This window comes from Aquarana catesbeiana, linkage group LG04 (assembly GCF_042186555.1).
Source record: "Aquarana catesbeiana isolate 2022-GZ linkage group LG04, ASM4218655v1, whole genome shotgun sequence".
Taxonomy (NCBI): Eukaryota; Metazoa; Chordata; class Amphibia; order Anura; family Ranidae; genus Aquarana; species Aquarana catesbeiana.
The window spans coordinates 621,062,260-621,083,062 of NC_133327.1; the positions used below are offsets into that span (position 1 = coordinate 621,062,260).

The following is a 20,803-nucleotide window of genomic DNA, read 5'->3' on the forward strand; positions in this document are numbered from 1 at the left end:
AGTGAATGACAACATGGCCATTGCAGTGGAAGTGAAGTCGGGCCAGCAGGAAGTCATCCGGCGGCCGTCTTTGATTATGGCAAAAAAACGACCTGGAGGTTGCTGAGGCTGTGGAACACCTCAGGCTCTCTTCTAATCCCTGATGCGGTGCCGGATCCACAGCTCCAGGCCGGGATCCTCCCTGTAGAACTTAAGGGCGTGGAGGAGGCAGCGCCGGGTGCCATGTTTTATTAACTTGCTGTGCACCGTGGAGGCTGCTGGTGGTGATGCAGGTCTGGAGACGCACGGGGATTCCTGCCCTAAGGTAAGGAAAAAGGGGGCTGTAGCACCCACTCTTCTTTTTATACCTGGTGGAAGGGGCACTGGATGTCTGTCAATGGAGGTCAGGAGGCCCGCTACTGTTAAGGTTATTGTTGAAATTTTTCTACAATGCATTTATTGTGGGTGCGCCTGGTGGCAATCTTTCACTCAAACATGGTATTTCCTCATGCTTTTCTGTTCACCTTTTTGTCTCTCCTTCCCGTTGGTGGTTTTAATCCTGTTTGCTGGTATGAGGGCTTGTATTTTAGGTCACCCCTCCCCCCCATTCAGAAGTTTTTTTGCTAAAGGGGCTCTTTTTCTCCTTATGTCCTTTCTTTTGCAGGACAAGGACAGAGAGGCAAAAGGGGAAATACCTAAAAAGAAATTTTCAGTCTGTAAGAAGAAAGTGTCTTCCAGCTGGAAGTAAAGTCTGTCAGGAATGCATGGATTATCTCTTTAAAAATGAGGCTGGCTCTCTCCAAGAGTTTATTGAAAGCAATGAAGAAAGAAATGGCTGTAACTATGCAATCTTTCCAAACTAACAAATCGGGCACCTCGGGGTAGAGCTTCTACCTCTACTCCTTCTGCACTTTCACCGGCCTCCAGAGTTCTCCCTTCAAGGGCAGGGAACTTTAAGTTGGGAGAAAGTTCTAACTTGGACTCTGAATCAGAGGAAGGAGAATTAAAAGGAAAAAGTCGCTAAATTTCAGCAATTCCGGTTTCCCTCGGAAGACACAGATGGATTACTGGAGGTCATTTATGATACATTGGGCTTAGAAGTGGAAGAAAATAAGGAACTCTCGGTCCACGATCAGTTATACGCGGGTCTGCAAACAAAACAAGCTTAGACTTTTCCAATCCATGAGACCCTAAAAGATATGATACTCAGGGAATGGAAAGAACCAGAAAAGATTTTAAATTTTTTGGGGAAAAAAAAGACTATTTCCCTTTTAACCACTTCAGCCCCGAAAGGATTGTCCCCCTTCCTGGCCGGGCCATTTTTTGCGATACGGCACTGCATCGCTTTAACTGACAATTGCGCAGTCGTGCAACATTGTACTCAATCAAAATTGATGTCCTTTTTTTCCCCCCACAAATAGAGCTTTCTTTTGGTGGTATTTGATCACCTCTGCTATAAATAGCCACTGATCACTGTATAAATATCACTGGCAGGGAAGTTAACACTAGGGGGCGATCAAGGGGTTAAATGTGTTCTAACTGGGAGGGGGGGTGGGACTGACTAGGGGGAGAGACCGATCGGTGTTCCTATATGCTAGGAACGCGATCTGTCTCCTCTCCCCTGACAGGACGTGGTCCTGCTTTGTCGCGAGTGATCGTGGGTGTCCGGCAGATATCAGGCACACGCATTGGCTCCTCAGTGACGCCGCAGGTGCGCGCCCGTCCACTATACCCGTTAAAGCGGCCGCCGTTCGGCGATTTGCGCAGGGGTGCCATTCTGCCACCATCCAGCAACGGCGGTCGGCATTTGGTTGAAGAGGAGGACACCGGCTTATGGGGCAAATGCCCCAAATTAGATGCATCCTCAGCTAAAGTGTCCAAAAACTCCAGAATTATCCTTTTGAAGATTCAGGTTTTTTTGAAGGACCCAATGGATAGGAAAGCGGAGGGCTACCTCAAACGGGCAAGGGAGGTTTGCTCCGTAAACTTCAAACCAAACCAGCACTGGCCACTATGAGCGTAGCCAGGACCTTAGACCTCTGGTTGAAACAGTTGCGCATACTTCTGGAAAGTGACACACCAAAAGACGAAATTCTGGACGCCCTTCCTATTAACAAAGCAGTACGGAATCGGCAAAATTTACAGCTAGATCTACGGCGCTTATAAATGAAGCGAGGAGAGCGATTTGGCTCGTGTTCAGTAAAGAATTGGATTCAGCCCTTGAGAGGACTGCAGACAGGAAAAAAGGATTCCCCATTCCAAGAAAACAAACAACAAAAAGAATTTTTGTCCCTTCAAGCGGCCACAAGTTAAAGAAAAAAGAAAGCAGGATCAAAAAATGTCAAAACAACCGTGGGAGTGGGAGAAAGGGGTTTCTTTTCAACCCAGCGCAGACTAAAGATAAACCCCATTGACTCGCTTTGCCTGGTGGGAGGGAAACTGGTAGTCCTTCCTTGCACCGTGGCAATCAATCATGAGCAGCAAATTCATCCTGGACCTCATAGACTGTGGGTACCAGATAGAATTAAGCGGCAGACTCAACAGATTTTGCCTGACAACTCTTTCAAAAGATGAAACAAAGTCCTCAGCTATGACATCTGTTAGAAGATATGCTGCGCAAAACGACAAAAAGCTGGATTCCGAGGTTTCAAGCAGAAGGAAGCCTCTTCTCCCACATATTTTTGAGGAAAAAACCCTAAGGAAGATTCAGATTCATTCTGAACTTGAAAAAAGTGAATGCGTTTGTAAGGTACAAGAAGTTCAAGATGGAATCTATCTACACAGTAAAGGAACTTCTGTCTCCCAAGGCGTTCATGGTCTCCCTTGCCTTGTCGGACGCTTACCTGCATGTCTCGAACCATCCAGAATCAAAAAGATTCCTAAGATTTGCGGTAAAAGGATCAGGGAAGATGCTGTTCTTCCAGTGCAATGCGCTCCACTTTGGCCTTGCCTCGGCGCCTCGTATATACTTACCAAGGTCCTGGCATTGGCCTTATTGATGGTAAGAACGTAGGGCGTACAGATCATCCCCTATCTGGACGACTTTCTGATCTTCGGGGACTCAGAGGAAGAAGTAGCACAGCATCTGAATTTGATGATCAACCTTCTGCAGAAATCAGGGTGGTTAATAAACCTGGAAAAATCTCAGATCCAGCCAGCCCAGAAATTGACGCTCCTAGGCTACACGATCGATTCTACAGTGAACAAAATTTTTTTCACGGGAGAAAATACTAACTCTAACTTCAGCCATATCGGCTCTGGAATGCTCAATCCTCCATAAAATACCTGATGTGAGTTTTTTAGCCTGATGACCGCGTCTATTCTCTGAGTCCTTTGGGCTCAGTTTCACATGCACCACCTTCAAAACTTTTTGCGCTCATTGCGGAACGGGCAGGTGGAAGTCCCTCAAGCAGTGAAAAAAATCATTAAGATGGTGGTTAGACGCAGAAAACCTGTCAATTGGCCGACTATGGTCTTAGCCAAAAGCGGCGGTAGTCACTACAGACGCAAGTGCATGGGGTTGGGGTGCACATTTTTAAGGGCACTGGGCCCAAGAAGCATGGCCACAGCAGATGGACAATGCTTTATCCAATGCAAAAGAGTTAAGGGCTGTCTTGGAAGCCATAATTGCATTAAAGGTCCCTTTTAAGAGGCAAACATATTCAAATTCTTTTGGACAACTGTCTGGTTACATAAACAAGCAAGGTGGCACAAGAGCCGCAGGACTGTTGGAGATAGCGGAAGACCTTTTTGGCCTGGGCAGAAAGGAACCTGGCATCTTTCAGCTGTGCATTTAAAAGGAGAAATTAACAGTCTGGCAGATTGGCTGAGCAGGAGAAAAACAGTACAGACAGAATGGTCCCTGAATCGAGCAATCTTTCATCAAATCCATCCAAATCTGTCTAAAATGGGAACACCAGAAATCGACCTGTTTGCCACACAGTAAAACAGTGGACAAGTTTTACTCGTTAGAGGGACCCCCTCAGTTTAGGGGTAGATGCCCTTTCTCAATCTGGGTGGGGGTTACTGGTTTATGCCTTCCCTCCGTTTTCATTAAAGTGGTTGTAAACCCATTGCAACCACTTTAACCTACAGGTAAGCCTAGATTAAAGCTTACCTGTAGGTGCAAGAAATATCTGTCAAACCTAAAAGGTTTAGGAGATATTTGCAGAAATGGCGGCACCATTGTCTACGGCGCATGCGCACTGAGTGCGCTGTTTCTAATGGCGATCATGCCGTTAGTGGCGGCGCCAGCGCACATGCGCGGGAGTGACGTCATCGCAGCTCCAGCCATTCACAGTGTCGGAGCTGCAATACGCAGAAGTCACTCCGGGATAGATGGCGTCGGAGGTGACGAACGAGGGCCGAAGCGGGGGCTACGATCTCAGGTAAGTAATAAATAATGAGCTAGTATGTTCACCGGGTTGCTCAAACTGGGTGTAGCAGACCCCTGGAAGCTTCCTCGCTCCACAGACCTCATCCATCAAGGAGCGTTAACACATCCAGCTGTGGACCAGTTTTCACTGACGGCATGGCTTCTGAAAGGGTATTGCTCAAACGAAAAGGATTATCTCAAAGTAATTGAAACTGAATAATTGTAATTCTCAGCAGTAGAAAAGATACAACTAACGTTATCTACAACAAAGTGTGGAAAAGATTCTGCAGTTGGCGTACAGATGATAGAATAGCTGGTCTCATTATTCCGTCAGTACTGTACTTCCTAAAAGCTGGAGCAGACCTCAATCTGGCCCCTAGCACCTTAGAAGTGCATGTAGCGGCCCTTTCAAATTGTTTGGAGATGCGCCTGACAGAACACTCTTTTTTTTTTTTTTTTTTTTAATTAAAAGATTTTTTTTTTTACGGCTATAGGTCGCAAAGCTAAGCCAAAAGTCTCCAGAATTCCTTCCTGGGATCTCTTAATTTGTTCTAAAAAGCTTCTGTAAAGAACCTTTTCGAAGAGTCTTCTACCAGGCTATTGACTGTGACCTAACCCTGCTTAAGGCTCTGTTTCCACTAGTGCGACTTTTCATGCGACTTGGGACTGAAAAGTCGCATGACAAATTGTTTCCCATGATTTCCAATGAGTACCGTTCATATCTGTGCGACTTCAAGTCGCAGCGACTTCAAAGTAGTCCCTGCACTACTTTGGTCCCACTTTGATGCGACTTGAGGTCCATAGATACAGGCATTGCTTCAAATCGCGGCAAAATCGCGCGACTTTGGGGACGCACTAGTGGAAACATAGCCTTAAACTTCTCTACAACTTTATATTAGACCTGTCTGGTGTGTTCCTTGGCCTTAATGATGCTGATTTTTCACTATGGTTTTCTAACAAACTTCAGGGCTTGACAGAACAGCTGTATTTATATTGAGATTAGGGCTGAAACAACTAATCGATTAATCGACAACTAATCGATTATGAAATTAATCGATTACTATTTTCATAATCGATTAATCGGCCAGAAACATAATGGGGTTAAAAATAATAAAATGAGCCCTTTATAGTACAAAAAGAGCAAATAATCGCTACTGTAAATATTACTTTCACAGTTCTACAGTTAAAAAGTGAACCCCTTACAGTAGCGATTATTTGCTTTTTTTGTACTATAAAGGGCTCATTTTAGGTTATTTTAACCCCGTTATGTTACTAAACGTCTTAGACCTGGTTCACATCTTTGTGTTTTTTGGTGCTTTTTGTAGAAACGCATTACAGTTCATTTAACATGGTTTTCTATGGGACACGTTCACATCTATGCTTTTTTTCAGCCGCTGTGTATTTGGAAAGGGTCAAGGACTTTTTTTTTTTTTTAACACAAAACTGTGCTTTTTTGGTTCCATATACTTCAATGGAGAAGCTGCAGAAAAGCATGTAATGCGTTTTTGCAGCATTTTGTATTTTTTAATGTGCCCAACAACAAATTGGACAAAAAACTGTATTTCTCTTCTAATAGTGTATACAGTATATCTCTTCTTCCTGTTATTCTCAGAGTGGATTCAATATTTTGCTCCCTAACCATACAGTTGGTTGTTTATATTTACCACTGCATAGAGATATTTAAGAATAAATTGCTTTTTTAAAAAAAAACTTTACATATTAACTAAATTATACACCACACTTTTTTTTTTAAAGGTTATTAACCGATTAATCGATTAATCGAAACAATAATCGACCAACTAATCGATTATGAAAATAATCGTTATAGTTGCAGCCCTAATTGAGATCATTAAATTACACACAGGTGGACTCTATTTACTAATTAGGTGACTTCTGAAGGCAATTGGTTCCACCAGATTTTAGTTAGGGGTATCAGAGTGCATATCACCTTTTTCAGGTATTTATTTGTAAAAAAAAAATGTTGTAAATCATTTTTCCTTCCACAAATATGTGCCACTTTGTTTTGGTCTATCACATAAAATCCCTATAAAATATGTCTACGTTTTTGGTTGTAACATGACAAAATTTCAAGGGGTATGAATACTTTTTCAAGGCACTGTAACATAATTTTAGTCTTGAGTGGAGGCTTGTTTGATAGGGTGACAACACAACTGGAGTCAAGAAAAATTTTGTTACTGTATAACAGGAAGTATGTGAACAAGGACCTTCATGGCATGGAGTCGTACCCTTTTTTTTTTTTTTTTTTAATTTTTTTTTTTTTTTTTTTCATTCCTTTGGGATTCCACTAGTGAAATATCCTGGATTGAATTCCTGGATCTGCACATCCACCTCACTCAAGTGAATCCCACTTCACCCATGATTTGGTTATTTTATTATGTACATTAAAACGCAACAAGAGTAGGAAGCACTCCCATAATTGCAAAGTGGGTGGAAACAGGGCCAGAACCTATAGTTGGAAGAAAGTACCATGTTTGTGCAAGAACACAGATGCAGCCACTGGAGGGAGCTGGTGTCTGCACAAAATTGTAACAAATTATCATGTAAAGTGCCTGCTGTGTATAACTCAGGGTGTGAATTAGTAACTTTCCAGCTGGTGAAAATTTCAACACACTGGCAGTAAATTTGTGTCATATTTTACAGCTTCTAGCTTAGAATTAAATTCCTAAAGGCTGCATCTCCTGTATAAAGCTTTGTCTTATTGGCATCTTCCATGGTGTATCAGGTATAACATTTTTGTTTTGATCTCAGGACCGGAGTAGAAGGGATGGAAGTGTCAAGCTCTGACAGTGACTCTGAATCTCCCAGCACATCGGCATCTTGTCAAAGTGAAGAGCAGAGACTGCACAGCTCTGAGAGCGATTCTGATGAACAGGCAGAGTGTTCCTCATCCACCTCAATAACCACACAGAGTCCAGAGCCGAGCAACCACATCAACCCTGACGAAGAGGCCACAGGCCATGAACAGTTTGTTTCTGATTCTGGCCAGACAGAAGTTGTCTATAAGGCTGCAGACAAAGGAAAGCTAATCTCTGACCCTGGCCAGATAGAACTTTCTGAGGAGGCCATAGATAAAGGTCAGTCAGTCTCTGGTCAGACAGAACCTTCAGAGGCTATACCAGAAACCGAGAAACCAACCTTCATCCCTGACCCACCAAAAGAGTCTCCTGGCATGGTAAGTAAACTCCTTTTATAGTGTTAGAGGTTTTTCTTCAACACTGTTGGTGAAAAACAGTGGTAAAGTATTAACCTCTTCCCAGCAAAAGTATTACATTTAAATGCCTAGAGTTCTTTTTTTAAAATGAACCTGCCAGCTGTGTGACCGTTGGAGAAAACTTTATTAACCGCTTCAGCCCCAGAAGATTTGGCTGCTGAATGACGAGGCCATTTTTTTGCAATTTTGGCACTGCGTCGCTTTAACTGACAAGTGCACGGTCGTGCGGCGCTGTACCCAAACAAAATTTAGGTCTTTTTTTCCCACAAATAGAGCTTTCGTTTGGTGTTGTTTGATCGTATCTGCGTTTTTTTTATCTTTTGTGCTATAAACACAAAAAGAGCAACAATTTTGAAAAAAACACAATATTTTGTCCTTCTTTTTTTCTATAATATCCCCATTTTTTTTTTTTTTTTTTTTTTTTTAAAAAGCTAATTTTTTTCTCAGTTTAGGCCGATGTGTATGCTTCTACATATTTTTGGTAATAAAAATCGCAATAAGTATATATATATCTAGATATATAGATATATAGATATATAGATATATAGATATATAGATATAGAGATTGGTTTGTATACCATCTACAAAATAGGGGATAGATTTATAGCATTTTTATTTATTTATTTTTACTAGTAATGGCGGCGATCTGCGAAAATATTTTTTTTTTTTTTCAAGACTGCGACATTATGGCGGACATTTTTGACACATTTTTGGGACCATTGGCATTTATACAGCGATCAGTGCTATAAAAATGCACTGATTACTGTAAAAATGTCACTGGCAGGGAAGGAGTTAACACTAGGGGACAATTAAGGGGTTAACTGTGTTCCCTCTCTGAAGGTGGGATGGGATTGTCTAGGGGGGATGACAGATCGCTGTTCATACTTTGTATGAACACACGATCAGTCTCTTCTCCCCTCAGAGAAGTTTACGCACAGATCCCAGTTCTCGGTGTGTCACGAGCAATCACGGGAGCCTGGCGGTCATCGGCTCTGGGGGGCGAGCAGCAGGCGCGCTCCCCTAGTGGTCACAGGATGAAGCGACGTAACATAACTTAGTAAAACTGCAGCGGCTGGTCAGCAAGTAGTTAAAGCTGAACTCCAACCTGGAACACAGTGCTGTATGTTGTGTAGCCTCAGCTACATACAGGTTATAGTGCACATCTAGTGGCCTCACATGTTAGTAAGGTACATACTTTGTTTGGGCCAAGCTGGCCCAAACAATCTATGAAAAGTGTATCAAAAGCTAGAGTTCAGTTTTAGACTTGGGCATGTACCTTTATCAGGAGGATGCAAAAGTGACTGCTTGGGTACATTACCTGCTATAATGCATAATGTAGAGAGGACATTTCTGAAGATTTTGTTTGTCTTGCATTGTGGGATAAATTAGTCACTACTAAGATGTGACATGAAAATGAGAGTAAACTGAACATGCTGGATTTTGGGGACACTTTGGCTTGCAGGAGATGGTAATAAACGGAGGTCAGCAGGAGGAACCAGTAAGAGCTGTGGGGGGACCCAGGAGAATAACGGCCCAGAAGTTTTGGTTTTTCGAACGGATGTTTATGGGTCATTTATCACATTTAACAGAGGTGTTCAGCAGTGCAGGCAGCAGGAAAACCAAGTATTTACAGTGTTGTTTCACAGGTATTTCCAAGTAATTTTACAATATCATACAGGGTCAATACTATACAATAAAACATCTTCACAGTAGCACCTGGAATAAGCACACAGCAAACATCTGACTCATGTTCTTCATGCTTGTTCCAAGTCAGTAAACCTAAGTGAAGCTGGATGGCAGCATCGGAGCCTGCCCAGGTAACAAGCATGCGCCTATGTTCAGACTTTACAGGATCTTTTTAATAAGTGTTCCTCATAAATATTCTCTATAGAGTAATGTGCCCCTCTTCTCTAGAGCATTGAATCTTGAATTATGGGAAGGCTGGAAAGTGTCAGAAAACTAAAAAGAGAGGCGCTCAGCAGTGCATGCCTAGCTCTTGGGTTTCACTGAGTTTACTCCACCTTAGGGAGTCTACAAATCTGAAACAGAAACAGGAATAATTCTTGCCTGACAGGTCCACTTTATGGTTATGGGAAACATGTTAATGTTACTTAATAGTTCCTTTTTTTTCCTGCAGGACTCTGCTTCATTTGACCTAATGTCATTCTCCTCTGTTGTGCAACTGGAGGCTCTGGGTCTTGACAAGTTGAAGATGGAACTGATAGCGCTGGGTCTGAAGTGTGGCGGGACTTTACAAGAGCGCGCAGCCAGACTCTTCTCTGTGCGTGGACTTTCCAGAGATCACATAGACCCGGCTCTTTTTGCCAAACCAACCAAAGCAAAGAAAAAATAAAGCGTTGAGACGGTCTCTGTGGATTGGGTTGAAGACAGCTGGGGGCAATGGGACAGAGATTGTTGCCACAACAGAAGGGTGGTGCACCTGGGCTCACAAAGCTTCTGGAACCAGTCACTGTTATGGTCAAAGTCAGCCAGTCAGTATCTATGAACAAAGCCATTGTCTGCATTTGTTTTAAATAAACTTTGTACATTTTCATTTAAATGGTTTTGTTTGTTTTTTTTTTATATTGGGGCAAGATTCAGACTAACTTCACATTTGCTGGGGGGGGGGGGGGGATCCATATCTGGGTAATCAATGTACGTTGCAAGAATTTTAAGAACTTCTTTTTTTTTTTTTATATATATTTGTGGATTCCTACCTGCTCCAGAAGTAGCTGTTTTGGTTAGCGATGTCCTGTGGAGACTATAATGAGCTGGTCACTCCTATTCAGAATCCAATCATCTGGTGGTGTTTTGATAAGAAAAGTTGTAGTGTCTGCCTCCCTTTAGAATTAACATCCTTAGGGAGCATTATTCACCAGAAATGTTTTTGTTGCATGGGATGACTAAAATCTAACCTGCATCTTAGTGCAGAGTTCTGAAAAAATCGGTGAGCCAATCGCACAAGCAGAAGTTAATATTTTTGAGCCCTTCTGTACACCGGTGCAATACAGAACACTTCCAGTTTGCCGTTATGCATTAAATTTTACAGAAAATTACAGCTCTTTATTTTTCCTATGAAAGTGAGTTGCCCTTTATCTAAATTTCCTTCCTTTTCCTCCCTCTTATATTTATTTTTTCCCTTAGTGACAGTTAGTAAAAAGTAAAAGTCCTAAGAAGTACCACAGTAGCTGTTATATTAAGTGTTCTTGCATAGCAAGACAACTTACTGTTATCTCACATATATATTATTCTTATTATAGCCAAATTTACCACCCTAACTCCTCCCACAGCCTTTACACCACATAGACAGTAATATACCGAAACGTGCAGATTGTTCCCGATTGGTGTGCTATTACTTTGTGGAATGTTTCGCCAAATGGTTCACGAAATATTGTCGTTTTTGCGGCAAAATTGGTCCCATAGGAATGAATGGCGAAATGTTCAAAAGCATTATGACCACAACATGATCAGCCAAAACATTATGATCGCCCCATAAAAAAAAAAAAAAAAAAACAATTTTTTAAAAAAATCATTTTTGGAAAAAAAAAAAAAAAAAAAAAAAAAAAAATATATATATATATATATATATATATATATATATATATATATATATATATATATATATTTATATTTGAAAAAAATGTTCAGCTCTTTCAGCTAATGAAAAAGTTGAAGTAGTCCTACTTCAACTTTTTTACTACTATTTATACTTTTTTAAAATATTAAGCTTTTTAACACTTTTCACAGTTACTCCAGCTACTCCAATCACACAACAGTTACTCAAGCCACTCCACCCAGTTACTCCGCCCACTCCAGTTGTAGACTACTGTAGGTGGAGGCAAAAACATGTCACACAATTTCCCCAGAAATTGTAGCTTTTCTAGTTATAAATGTTGCTTCTGTTTCTCTCGCTGATTTAGTTTCACTTTTTAATGTTTGAGAGCATTTTAATGAGGTATGAGCAGCAGACAATATCTTTCTATTTCATTTTTTAGGCATGCTGTAACCCGTGTTGATAAAATGCACAACGGGTTTCACAATGCAAAGTGTGAATCTAGCCTTGCTGTGTAATGCATTTGTCTGCATGATGCCTGACTTTATGGTGAGCGTGCACTTTTATTTTGTAAAGGTTTCTGTTAATTAAGTAATCATCACTGATTTGGATTAACTAGCAAAGAGCGATGAGTTTCACAGCTTCTTGTTTGTTGCTGTTCATTACCTACGCTGTGCAAACGCTGAACGGCAATCCTATTTTACCTGCAAATCACTGCAGAGGAGCTGACAAGTTCGTAATACAGATAAACAGACAATAGGGGGTTATTAGCAGTGTGTGCTTTGGGTGTTGTCTCTTTAGGATTACCAGGCTTGTTGATAATTATGTTTATACGAATTCAGATATTTGATGACTGGTTGATACATTAGCCTGAGCATTGCTAACAGTAATCAGATTGTGTAAGGGTTAAAGCAGTTGTAAAGGTACATATTTTTTGCATCTATCTGAGATATAGTGGCTTGCGAAAGTATTCGGCCCCCTTGAACTTTTCAACCTTTTGCCACATTTCAGGCTTCAAACATAAAGATATAAAATTTTTATTTTTTGTGAAGAATCACCAACAAGTGGGACACAATTGTGAAGTGGAACGAAATCTTTTGGATTTTTGAAACTTTTTTAACTAATAAAAAAATGAAAAGTGGGGCGTGCAAAATTATTCGCCCCCCTTGCGTTAATACTTTGTAGAGCCACCTTTTGCTGCGATTACAGCAGCAAGTCGCTTGGGGTATGTCTCTATCAGTTTTGCACATCGAGAGACTGAAATTCTTGCCCATTCTTCCTTGCAAAACAGCTCGAGCTCAGTGAGGTTGGATGGAGAGCGTTTGTGAACAGCAGTTTTCAGCTCTTTCCACAGATTCTCGATTGGATTCAGGTCTGGACTTTGATTTGGCCATTCTAACACCTGGATATGTTTGTGAACCATTCCTTTGTAGATTTTGCTGTATGTTTGGGATCATTGTCTTGTTGGAAGATAAATCTCCGTCCCAGTTTCAGGTCTTTTGCAGACTCCAACAGGTTTTCATCCAGAATGGTCCTGTATTTGGCTGCATCCATCTTGCCCTCAATTTTAACCATCTTCCCTGTCCCTGCTGAAGAAAAGCAGGCCCAAACCATGATGCTGCCACCACCATGTTTGACAGTGGGGATGGTTTGTTCAGTGTGATGAGCTGTGTTGCTTTTACGCCAAACATATCGTTTTGCATTGTTGCCAAAAAGTTCGATTTTGGTTTCATCGGACCAGAGCACCTTCTTCCACATGTTTGGTGTGTCTCCCAGGTGGCTTGTGGCAAACCTTTAGACGAGACTTTTTATGGATATCTTTGAGAAATGGCTTTCTTCTTGCCACTCTTCCATAAAGGCCAGATTTGTGCAGTGTACGACTGATTGTTGTCCTATGGACAGACTCTCCCACCTCAGCTATAGTTCTCTGCAGTTCATCCAGAGTGATCATGGGCCTCTTGGCTGGCTACATCTCTGATCAGTCTTCTCCTTGTCTGAGCTGAAAGTTTAGAGGGACAGCCAGGTCTTGGTAGATTTGCAGTGGTCTGATACTCCTTCCATTTCAAAATGATCGCTTGCACGGTGCTCCTTGGGATGTTTAAAGCTTGGGAAATCTTTTTGTATCCAAATCCGGTGTTCTGCCATATAGTGTCCTCGTATCAGATAGTGTCCGCCTCGTGCTGCGCAGGCGCAGCGCCTGCGCAGTACGGAGGAGCAGGAGATGCCGAAAATGCCCGAAGTTGATCAGCTGACCATCAGCTGTACACGGCGCTCGGGCACCTGTTAGCGATGGCAGTGTAAGAGGGCCCCTCGCGGGCTCGCTTCGCTCGCCACGCTTCGGGCACGGCCTCGCTGCGCTCGGCAAATATTTATTCTAACTCTATGTCCACTTGGATAGTAGGGAATGATCCTGGACATAGGGTAAGAATAAATGCGCAGGCGCTGTGTACAGCTGACGATCAGCTGTTGAACTTCGGAGACTTTCGGCGTCTCTTTTGTCCTCCGTACTGCGCCTGCGCAGTACAGGGAGGACACTATATGATAGGGGACTGAATTCGATAAGACACCGGCTTTAAACTTCTCCACAACAGTATTACGGACCTGCCTGGTGTGTTCCTTGGTCTTCATGATGCTCTCTGCGCTTTCAACAGAACCCTGAGACTATCACAGAGCAAGTGCATTTATACAGAGACTTGATTACACACAGGTGGATTCTATTTATCACCATCAGTCATTTAGGACAACATTGGATCATTCAGAGATCCTCGCTGAACTTCTGGAGTGAGTTTGCTGCACTGAAAGTAAAGGGGCCGAATAATTTTGCACGCACCACTTTTCAGTTTTTTAATTGCTAAAAAAGTTTAAAATATCCAATAGATTTCGTTCCACTTCACAATTGTGTCCCACTTGTTGGTGATTCTTCACAAAAATTACAATTTTATATCTTTATGTTTGAAGCCTGAAATGTGGCAAAAGGTTGAAAAGTTCAAGGGGGCCGAATACTTTCGCAAGCCACTGTATATGCTGCAAACATTGGGCCTCCTATATATATTTTTTTTTTTTTTTTCCACCAAAATTTTTATTTTCCCTGTTTTCTACATACCTATTCTGCATGTCCTCCTTTACAGTCCCTTTAGATTGCCACAGCTTCTGAGTGTTGGAGCGCGCTCCCTGCAGCTACGTCATATGTGAATGTGAACTACAATTCCCTTTATGCTTGGCGGCATCGCGCATGTGCATTGCCGTTTTTTTTTTTTTTTAATATCAAAAATTAATAATGAAGGAAGCCAGTAATTGTATATTGCAATTTAACTTTTTTTTTTATTACCTTGTTTTAGAAATGTTCCTTTTTGTTAAATTTTTTTCATTCTCTAAGACCCCTTTTACACCAAGGGCATTTTGCAGGCGCTATAGCGTTAAAAATAGCGCCTGCAATCCGCCGTCAAACAGCTGCTCCATTGTCTCCAGTGTGACAGCCCAAGGGCTGACACACTGGAGCGGTGCACTGGCAGGACGTCAGGAAAAGTCCTGCCAGCAGCTTCTTTGGAGCGGTGTGTTTACCGCTCCTTCACCGCTGCTCCCCATTGAAATCAATGGGGCAGCGCTGCGATACCGCCGGCAAAATGCCGCTCCGACAGCCTTTTTCGGGCATAATTAACACCTTTTTGAATAGCGCCTCTAAAACTATGGTAAGCGGTGCTAAAAATAGCGCCGCTTTACTGCCGACGCCCCCCCGTGGCTCGGTGTGAAAGCCCTCTTAAAGTCTGCAGCCGACGAACTGCAGACTAGAGCCATGGTCACTTCTAAAAAAAAATATGGAGCAGAGGAAAGGTGGGGCTGTGGTGATGAGATCCTGATTCTCATTCCAATCAAATGGCATGGGAGGCAGAGCTACGGTGCTGATGCAAGTGCCCGGCGGTCACGATCACCGCCGGGCTTCCGCGATCGCTCGGGGCACGTGGAGAACCGGGATCTGTGTGTGTGCGTAAACACAGTTTCCGGTTCTCTGAGAGGAGAAGTGACTGATCGTCTGTTCATACAGAGTATGAACTAGAGGTCGACCGATATATCGGCCGGTCGATATATCGGCCGATATTTGGCTTTTTTTACTTAATTGGCATCGGCTGATTGTGCTGATAAAAAAGGCCGATTATAACTTCAGCTGTGACTTGCAAATGACTTCTGTAATAGAAGTTAATGCAAGTTTCCTGAAGTTATCTGTGGAGAGGATTCTCTCCTCCTCTGGGCAGCCTGCCAAGTCTGATAAGAAGATATATAGTATCTTTCAGGTTCTTTTTATCAATAGACTGAACTCCGCGTGTAGAAGCTCTCAGTTTAACCATTTAAAGACTAAATCTTTTCCGACACTTGTTGCTTACAAGTAAAAATCCTGTATTTTCTGCTAGAAAATCACTTAGAACCCCCAAACATTATATATATTTTTTTAGCAGAGACCTTAGGGAATAAAATGGTGATTGTTGCAATATTTTATGTCACACGGTATTTGCGCAGCGGTCTTTCAAACGCAATTTAAAAAAAAAAAAATACAGTAATGAATTAAAAAAAAAACCTAAGCAGTAAAGTTAGCCCATTTTTTTTCGTCCAAAAGTTTTGATTACCTGTTTTTGTGTATTTATTATTTAAGATATATTATTTTTTTTTTTTTGTTTTTTGTTTTTTTTAAATTATACATACAAGTGAACTGATTGAAGGTTTGTTTTGTTTAATGTTTAAATGAAAAAAAATTTCTGGATTACTTAAGGCTGCTTTCACACTGGAGCGGGCATGCGTTGATGGTAAAACGCTGCTAGTTTTAGCGGCGCTTTACCGTCATTTTAGAGGCGCTATCCGTCTGCTAGCGGGGCGCTTATAACCCAGCTAGCGGCCGAGGAAGGGGTTAAATGCGCCACTGAAGCGCCGCTGCCAAAACGCTTTGCAGGCGCTTCGGCAGCGGTGCGCATTCATTTCAATGGGCAGGAGTAGTGGAGCAGCGGTATACACCACTCCAAAGATGCCGTTTTGCAGGACTTTTTTTTACATCCTGCCAGCGCATCGCCTCAGTGTGAAAGCACTCGGGATATCACACTGAGACTGCAGGGGAGCCGTTTTACAGGCACTTTACAGGCGCTATTTTTAGCCCAAAAGCGCCTGAAAAACGCCCCAGTGTGAAAGGGGTCTAACTGTTAGATTTTATGAGATGAAGGGGAAAAAAGAAAGGAAAAAAAAAAAATCGGCCAAATATATCGGCCCAAAAAAATCGGCATCACATATCGGCCACCGCGATTTCTAAATATCGGCATCGGCCAGAGAAAAACCCATATCGGTCGACCTCTAGTATGAACAATGATCTGTCATCTCCCCTACACAGTCTCCTTCCCCCTTCAGTTAGAGCACACACTAGGGAACACAATTAACCCCTTAATCGCCCCCTAGGGTTAACCCCTTCCCTGCCAGTGACCTTTTTACAGTAATCAATGCATTTTTATAGCACTGAACACTGTATAAATGCCATTGGTCCTAAAAGTGTGTCAAAATTGTCAGTTTCCGCCATAATATCGCAGTTACGATAAAAAACGCAGATCGCCACCAATACTAGTAAAAAAAATTAATAATAAAAATGCCATAAAACTATCCTCTATTTTGTTGACGCTATAACTTTTGCTCAGACCAAACTTATTGCGATTTTGTTTTTACCAAAAATATGTAGAATACACATCAGCCTAAACTGAGGAAAAAGGTTTTTTTTTTATATATTTTTGGGGGATATTTATTATAATATATAAATATATATAATTTTTTTTTTTTCAGAATTGTCGCCATTTTTTGTTTATAGCACAAAAAAATAAAAACCACAGAGGTGATCAAATACCACCAAAAGAAAGCTTTATTTGTGGGGAAAAAAAAAGGACGTCAATTTTGTTTGGGTGCAACGTCACACGACCACGCAATTGTCAGTTAAAATGACGCAGTGCCGAATCGCAAAAAGTGCTCTGGTCAGGAAGGGGGTAAAATCTTCCGGGGCTGAAGCGGTTAAAGGGGTTGTGAAGTCAAAAGGTTTTCTTTAATCTTAATAAAAAACAAAAGGGAAGCTGCGCTATTACTAATAAGTGAATGAATGTGATCTAATAGACAAGTGGCAAATTAAACAAGCATAAAAATGATCACCAAAAAATAAACCAAGAAGGAAATCTAAGGAACAAACAAAGTTGGTTCAAATCTGATGGTGTGGCCAACTTAATTGAAAAATGTAATGTGAATAACATAGTGCATGAAAACTAATATGTGAACACATATTTAACCAAAAATGACAATTACATATAAAAGTAAAAGACTGTGGCAATGACTAAAATAAAAAGTCAGTGAGATAAACTAATGAGAATGGTAAGTAAATGACAGTCTCTTCCAAGATGCTTCCTGAAGGGGAGTGAATGTTGAGGACACCCAGTGAGAAGTCTTCTATAATCAAAGGAAATTGTGAATCCAGCACCAAATGAATTGAAAGCTTACCAGCTGGACAAGCTGTCAAAGCTTGTGGTTCATACCCAGCCAGGGCCTTTAAACCTCCAGTGGCTGACAGGCCAAACGTTCCTGCAGTTGGAGTGGATATCAGCAGTCACAACGAATGACCATCAACATGTCCTCAATGGTAAGGTTATGCCCATAGAGAGAGATAAAAAAAAAAAGCATGCCATCGGTAAAACCAGGTGGTGTTTTATTGTAAAAAGGTCTGTACAATAAACAGACTGAAAAACAGTTCCATAAAAACAGGTTAAGCCGGCAAGTAGTACAAACACGCCTGTGCAAACGGAATGTGAAACAGCACGGTGACATCAGCACGTCGCTCCTCCCTATGCGTTTTGTCACTAGGTGGATGTCGTCCTGGGCCCAGGAGCCTAAGTCTCTTTACTGTACTTTTATATGTTTTACCTTCCCAAAGATAAATATCCCATTCTTCACAATCACACCTTATTCATGTCCTCAGTACCTATATTTGTGAGCAACTATTTTCAAGGATGATCAAACATATGCTACAGATAAGCTATAACATTAGCAGCGCTTAAGTAATCTGCAATGAGCAGATGAAGTGATTGTTCAGTTGTCCAAGATCGATCAAATTAACATCTATTGGAATTGTTCATAAATGGGTGTGTCTTCCAAATTAGATTCCCATCACCACACCACGTGCACAGTCTCCCCTATGGTCACAGACTCATCTGATAAATCCAAAACTTGCACCTGTGATAATCTGGTGAGTTTATGACCATAGGGGGGATTGTGCACGCAGTGTGGTGATGGGAATCTAATTTGGAAGACATACGATTCATGAACGATCCCAATAGATCTTAGTTTTATCGATCTTGGACAATTGAACAATCACTTTATCTGTTCATTGCAGATTACCTAAGCGCTGCTAATGTTATAACTTGTCTGTAGCATATGTTTGGTTGTTTTGTTTTTGGTTATAGCAGCTGCTATGAACGTTTGTTTATATTGGGCCTGGTTTACACCTATGCAGGTTGCAGTTTGCATATTGCAGGTGCATTTTGCATTTTTCAATACATACTTTTGATCCAATGAAGTCTATGGAACCAAAAACCAGAAAAAAAAAGTCTCTGGCCCTTTCCATGATATGCACAGATGTGAACTACATCCATAGCATACCATGGTAAATGGACTGTAGTGTGTTTCTGCAAAACTGAAAATGCACTAAAAAATGCATAGGTGTGAACCAGGCCTTAAGCATTATTTGTAATTAGTGATCTATGAGCGCTTGGAAAGGGAGTTTTTTTTTTACCAAGGTTAATTGATCACTTTCTTTTGGATTTAATATTTTTAAGGATGAAGCACACAAAGGACAAAATTAGAACCAAAGTATCTGATGAGCACCTTGAGAATTCATTTAGAATTGCTACTCTATCCATCCAACTAGATATTGATGTGTGTGTGTCAAATATTGCACTAATTTTGTTGCACTCTTTTTACCCCCCTCCCTCCCTTCCTGGCAAACTCTCACAAGAGTGAGAGAGAGCTGTGCATGATGTCATAAGCCTAGGCTATTTACCAGACAAACCGGAAGTGGGCTGTATAATGTATTTACTGGCAGAAAAAAAATGTTATACTATCCAAAGTTAAAACAACAAGGGCAGAAGAGTTAATAGATGGAAAGTTGAAAAAAAATGAGTGAAGGTCCGCTTTAACCAGTTGCCGACCGCCGCACGAACATATACGTCCTCAGAGCGGCACGGGCAGGCAAAAGGACTTACAGGTACGTCCTTGCCTGCCCGCGGGTGGGGGGTCCGATCGGACCCCCCCTCCCGGTGCCTGCGGCAGTCGGCAAATCTCCCCCGGCGATCGGTGGTGAGGGGGAGGCCATCCATTCGTGGCCCCCCCCTCGCGATCGCTCCCAGCCAATGGGATCATTTCCCTGCCTCTGTATTGTACACAGAGGCAGAGGAAATGATGTCATCTCTCCTCGGCTCGGTATTTTCCGTTCCGGCGCCGAGGAGAGAAGACTGTAATGTGAGTGCACAACACACACACACACAGTAGAATATGCCAGGCACACAAAACACCCCGATTCCCCCCCCCCCCGATCGCCCCCCGATCCCCCCCCAATCACCCCCCCCCCCATGTCACAAACTGACACCAAGCAGGTTTTTTTTTTTTTTTTTTTTTTTTTTTTTTTCTGATTACTGTATTGGTGTCAGTTTGTGACAGTTACAGTGTTAGGTCAGTTAGGGTTAGCCCCCTTTAGGTCTAGGGTACCCCCCTAACAAAGTTTTAACCCCTTGATCACCCCCTGTCACCAGTGTCGCTAAGCGATCATTTTTCTGATCGCTGTATTAGTGTCGCTGGTGACGATAGTTAGGGAAGTAAATATTTAGGTTCGCCGTCAGCGTTTTATAGCGACAGGGACCCCCATATACTACCTAATAAATGTTTTAACCCCTTGATTGCCCCCTAGTTAACCCTTTCACCACTGATCACCGTATAACCGTTGCGGGTGACGCTGGTTAGTTCGTTTATTTTTTATAGTGTCAGGGCACCCTTCGTTTATTACCGAATAAAGGTTTAGCCCCCTGATCGCCCGGCGGTGATATGCGTCGCCCCAGGCAGCGTCAGGTTAGCATCAGTACCGCTAACACCCACGCACGCAGCATACGCCTCCCTTAGTGGTATAGTATCTGAACGCATCAATATCTGATCCGATCAGATCTATACTAGCGTCCCCAGCAGTTTAGGGTTCCCAAAAACGCAGTGTTAGCGGGATCAGCCCAGATACCTGCTAGCACCTGCGTTTTGCCCCTCCGCCCGGCCCAGCCCACCCAAGTGCAGTATCGATCGATCACTGTCACTTACAAAACACTAAACACATAACTGCAGCGTACGCAGAGTCAGGCCTGATCCCTGCGATCGCTAACAGTTTTTTTGGTAGCGTTTTGGTGAACTGGCAAGCACCAGCCCCAGGCAACGTCAGGTTAGCGCCAGTACCGCTAACACCCACGCACGCACCGTACACCTCCCTTAGTGGTATAGTATCTGAACGCATCAATATCTGATCCGATCAGATCTATACTAGCGTCCCCAGCAGTTTAGGGTTCCCAAAAACGCAGTGTTAGCGGGATCAGCCCAGATACCTGCTAGCACCTGCGTTTTGCCCCTC

The 20,803-nt window shown here is 42.3% G+C and overlaps 1 protein-coding gene across 1 annotated transcript in view; it reads left to right on the forward strand.

Annotated features, from left to right (window-relative positions):
• Window positions 1-10,146, forward strand: part of SDE2 (SDE2 telomere maintenance homolog) — a 31,905-nt gene extending 21,759 nt beyond the window's left edge. Inside the window, 2 exon segments of the mRNA XM_073628310.1 lie at window positions 7,124-7,547; window positions 9,724-10,146. Of these exon segments, the coding sequence (XP_073484411.1) occupies window positions 7,124-7,547; window positions 9,724-9,939 (640 nt within the window). The 3' untranslated portion in view covers window positions 9,940-10,146.
• The last annotated feature ends 10,657 nt before the right edge of the window (window positions 10,147-20,803 follow it).